This window comes from Sinocyclocheilus anshuiensis, unplaced genomic scaffold, assembly GCF_001515605.1.
Source record: "Sinocyclocheilus anshuiensis isolate Anshui unplaced genomic scaffold, SAMN03320099.WGS_v1.1 scaffold710, whole genome shotgun sequence".
Classification (NCBI taxonomy): domain Eukaryota; kingdom Metazoa; phylum Chordata; class Actinopteri; order Cypriniformes; family Cyprinidae; genus Sinocyclocheilus; species Sinocyclocheilus anshuiensis.
The window spans coordinates 490,667-494,591 of record NW_015544201.1 but is presented as its reverse complement, the minus strand read 5'-3'; the positions used below and the strand labels follow the sequence as shown (position 1 = coordinate 494,591).

At 33.7% G+C, this 3,925-nt stretch overlaps 2 protein-coding genes across 5 annotated transcripts in view; both read left to right on the top strand.

Annotated features, from left to right (window-relative positions):
- Window positions 1–2,356, top strand: part of LOC107696807 (protein kinase C-binding protein 1-like) — a 23,896-nt gene extending 21,540 nt beyond the window's left edge. The window contains exon 20 of the mRNA XM_016497311.1: window positions 756–2,356. Coding sequence (XP_016352797.1) covers window positions 756–922 — 167 coding nt within the window. The 3' untranslated portion in view covers window positions 923–2,356. The remainder of the gene's footprint in view (window positions 1–755) is intronic.
- A 725-nt stretch (window positions 2,357–3,081) lies between these two features.
- The window catches only part of LOC107696840 (death-inducer obliterator 1-like), a 28,645-nt gene continuing 27,801 nt past the window's right edge, over window positions 3,082–3,925 (top strand). For all 4 annotated transcript variants that reach the window (XM_016497352.1, XM_016497351.1, XM_016497354.1 and 1 more), the window contains exon 1: window positions 3,082–3,312. The gene's annotated coding sequence lies outside the window, so the exon portion shown is untranslated. The remainder of the gene's footprint in view (window positions 3,313–3,925) is intronic.

Here is a 3,925-nt window from a genome sequence, read left to right as displayed (position 1 = left end):
TGAGTGAAGGAATACAAGAAGGAGTTTCCCTGAATGCAGTTGGTTGCCTTGTGTTTTTTAAACGTTATTTTATTTGGTTTTTTTATTGGGTTAAATTCCGTATTTGCTGGCCTTTTTTAACATTCACTTATATTGTCTTCTTACATAAATGTCATAAAATAATACTGGGATGTGAGAAATTAATCTTTTTAAATTCAACATTTAAAAAAAAAGAGCAAAACTTATAAACATTGAATGTTTGATAATGTCTAAATATACGATGCAAAACATAAAGTAAATAAATAAATAAGCTATTATGACCGGTAAAACCCTTTACAGAAAATGTTTGGAATTTAAAAACATTTTCTCTATTTTAACCCTAAATACTACGCTAATTGTAATATAAATAATAAGCATTTTAGATAAAATGCGATTGTAAAACGTAGTCAACGAGTTATCAATACACAATCAATGCACATGATGTGTTAATAATCACTAGAAATTGCTGCAAATATAGTGAAACTGCTGTCTATCCTACTTAAACCCATTCAAGCACGGAGTTGTTTGGAACTATTGAGAGCTCAATGAACCACGTGACCGCGTGGCGGCGAGATCAATTTATTTAATACACGAGTTTCACAATTTGAGTTGAATTACTGAAATAAATGAACTTTTCCACGACATTCTAATTTATTGAGATGCACCTGTAAATAGTGTTTAAAATGACTCAATGACTTGTCTTATTAATGTGTATGAAATGACTTTTTGCATTCCAGCAACATCTTCACAGCAAGAACAAGAGTCAGAAGGCAGCACAGATGTTACTCCCAAAGTCCCTGGACAGCCGAACAACTCACCTAGAGAGACTGCATCTGCTACACCTGCAGACAAAAACAGTGAAGTGGATAAAGCTAAGGACAGTGTCACTGTCACTATGTCCTAGCTCATATGTACAAAACATACACTACATCAGCACTTATGTCTGTACAGCTGTACATAGATGTTGTCAAATTCTTCACTACATTTTTTTTAACTGTTTGTCTTGCCTGACTGTGCGTTTGTGTTTTTTTTTAATGTAATGACTATGTCTGAATGTTCCAAATCTAAGACACACAGACCATTTCCTGCTGTAGGATTGAGAGGGTTGTCCACTACTTTGTTGGGTTCGATTCTAAAAAAAAAAAAGAAGACCAGTTTATTTATTGTTCTTTTTAAATCTTGTAGGTACATGGGGTCTGATAACTTTTATTTGAGTTCATCCTTTTTAATGTTGCCAAAATATGTTTATAGTATTCAGAAAGCCTGATCTGCTGGTAATCTTTCAAAGATGAGTCCCGTCACTCATGTCATGGTTACAGCGAAATGGTGGTTTTTATTTCCAGTTCCAAAAACTAGTACAGAATGTGTTTACTTTTATTTTTACTAATTTAAGAAGAGTATTGTGCTGTATTTCTTGGATTGTCTTATTTATGCTATTTTATCAAAACATTTGGTTATATAAAACTTAAGAGACAACATCGTATCTTCTCCATACAGCGCTAAGATGAGTTTAAACACTGTTTTGCAAAATATGACTACTTTATCACTATATTGTTCGATTGTGTCTCCATGGAAAGGAGATGGTTACACATGTTGTAAAACTGTATTATCACTAGATAAGAGTGAGAATTGTAAATCTGAGACTCCCTTTATTTGATTACCTGTAATATATCTTAAATGCCTTCAGTTTTTTCTGTTTCGCCTGCTGTTTACCTCTGTGATCCTGTTGATGTTGCCGTTTGTGACATCAATAGGATCTCATTGTTCTCTTTTTAAGTTTACCTTGCATTTGAAAGCCAGTGTTAGATCATTGATGAATGACAGAAGATTTTGTCATGTCTATATTGTTGGTGTCAAAGAATTGTTTGCCTTTAAGATGATAATTACTTTAAGACGAGTAATTTATGTTTCCTTTTTTAACCTTTAAAAGTACCCGATTCATTTGATAAGAACATTGGCTAAATATATTATTGTTTTTTAAAATTACCTTCACACCAATCCAGGTGATTAAGGCAGTACTTGTTTAATGCTGTTTTTGTTAGTTATAATTTTGCATTTTGATGCTGTATTCTAAATGTTTAAAGAACAAATTCTTATTAACCCATAAGATACTGCACCTATGAACCACAAACAGAAAAATTCCTGTATGTTATGCTGTTAATAGTGCATACATATGTTATTCCAAACCATATACAGAGGGCAAAGGAGAGCGGTCAAGAGTGGCTGTCAGTCTAAAGAAGAACAGATCGATGTTTACAATATTGTATATAAATAAAGATCTGGTGGTCTAAATTGTAATTTAATAGTTTTTGTATGGTGCAAGTGAATTAAAGAGAACACCTGATGAAAATGTTTCACATTGGAGTCATTCTTTGATGAGTGATTGACATTAAAACATGCAAGAAAGAAAGCCCTACTTTATTTGGACCTTCAAATGTGTTTTAATGGGACAGTATTCACAGAAATCTTCGAGAAGCTGTATGCTATGTACATTACTGGGTTGTGTGTAAATGTAATCTCTAAATCTCTAAAAGAAGTGATTTGTTTTTGCCACGGTATGTATGATTGTGGTGACTTGTTGCATAATATTTTTGTGGACACCTCTGTTATTATAGCTACCAAATCTTATATCGATGTCTGGATCTGAAGGAAGGCAACAAGGCAAGTCAGAATCCGATGTTTGTGTATCATCCTCTCTAATTATGTGTCCTTATTTGCTGCCTATTATATCCTAAAAAATAATGTCTGTCTAAAATGAAATCCCAGTGTGTAAAAATGTAAGATGCATTGCTCTGATATGGGAAGTTCAATGCATCAATTATATAATTCTAAAAATGAATTATAATTAGTGTACTATAATAATACCCAGTGTAATACAAGTAGATTTCTCGCCCAAAATAAAGTAAAATCTATTTTTGATCAAACATAATAATAATACATTAATAATAATAATAAATCTGTAAAATCTAGACCCCAATTATTAACGAATTTCAGAATAATATGATCAAATTGTACAAATTGCCTTTCAATGAGGCTTTGAATGGCGGTCAGATGTTCGACTGCAGACTAGAGGGTGCACTTCTGCATGTCGGACATTTTTGAATGGTGCATTTTCACCCCCACGACACTGCGTCGCTGTTCTACATTGTAACTTCAGCTTCGCCTGTGCTTTGCCTCATGCTATGCACTACTAGCAAAAGCAAATACTGTATTCGCCACCATCATCAACGAGAAAAGAAAATGGAGGTCATATCTTTGCACTGACCATAGGCCGAAAGCTATTAATGCTAACAAGTGAGTATGCATTTCCAGTTGTTATGGACACTAATGCATGTTATTCTGCCGTTCGTCTGTGCCGAATTCAGAGATGCAGATTCAGTGTGTCAGCTTTACAGCAGTGAACCTCGCGCTCTAGTAATGGCGCCACGAGTCTCCATATTTATTTGATACGATAAGAAAAGATTCTTCCAGGTGGAGTACAACAAAGTTTTGTCTCCAAATCTAATAAGGCTGAATCTATGTTTTGGTATATGAGTTTTAAAAACACGTATGTCTCTCGTGTGCTTGGCAATCACGTTTTTTTTTATTAGTTTGACTGTACGTTATTCTATAAACTGTTAACAGATTTATGTACACGACTGCATTATTCCGTCCTGTTTAAATGTGATTACTACGAATTTTAGATGCAATTAAGATTACGAAGTGGGTGTGTGTGGTCCTCTGGTGTTGCACTAAACCGTGTGCATTATTTTGCAGCTTTTGAATCTAATTTATTATAATGTGAAGTACTTTTCTTCATGAATGTTTGTGTTTTTCTGCACGACTGGAAGGTATAGAAAGCTAGTCCGTGCAGATAAGTATATATATATATATATATATATATATATATATGTCTGCTGAGGAAACT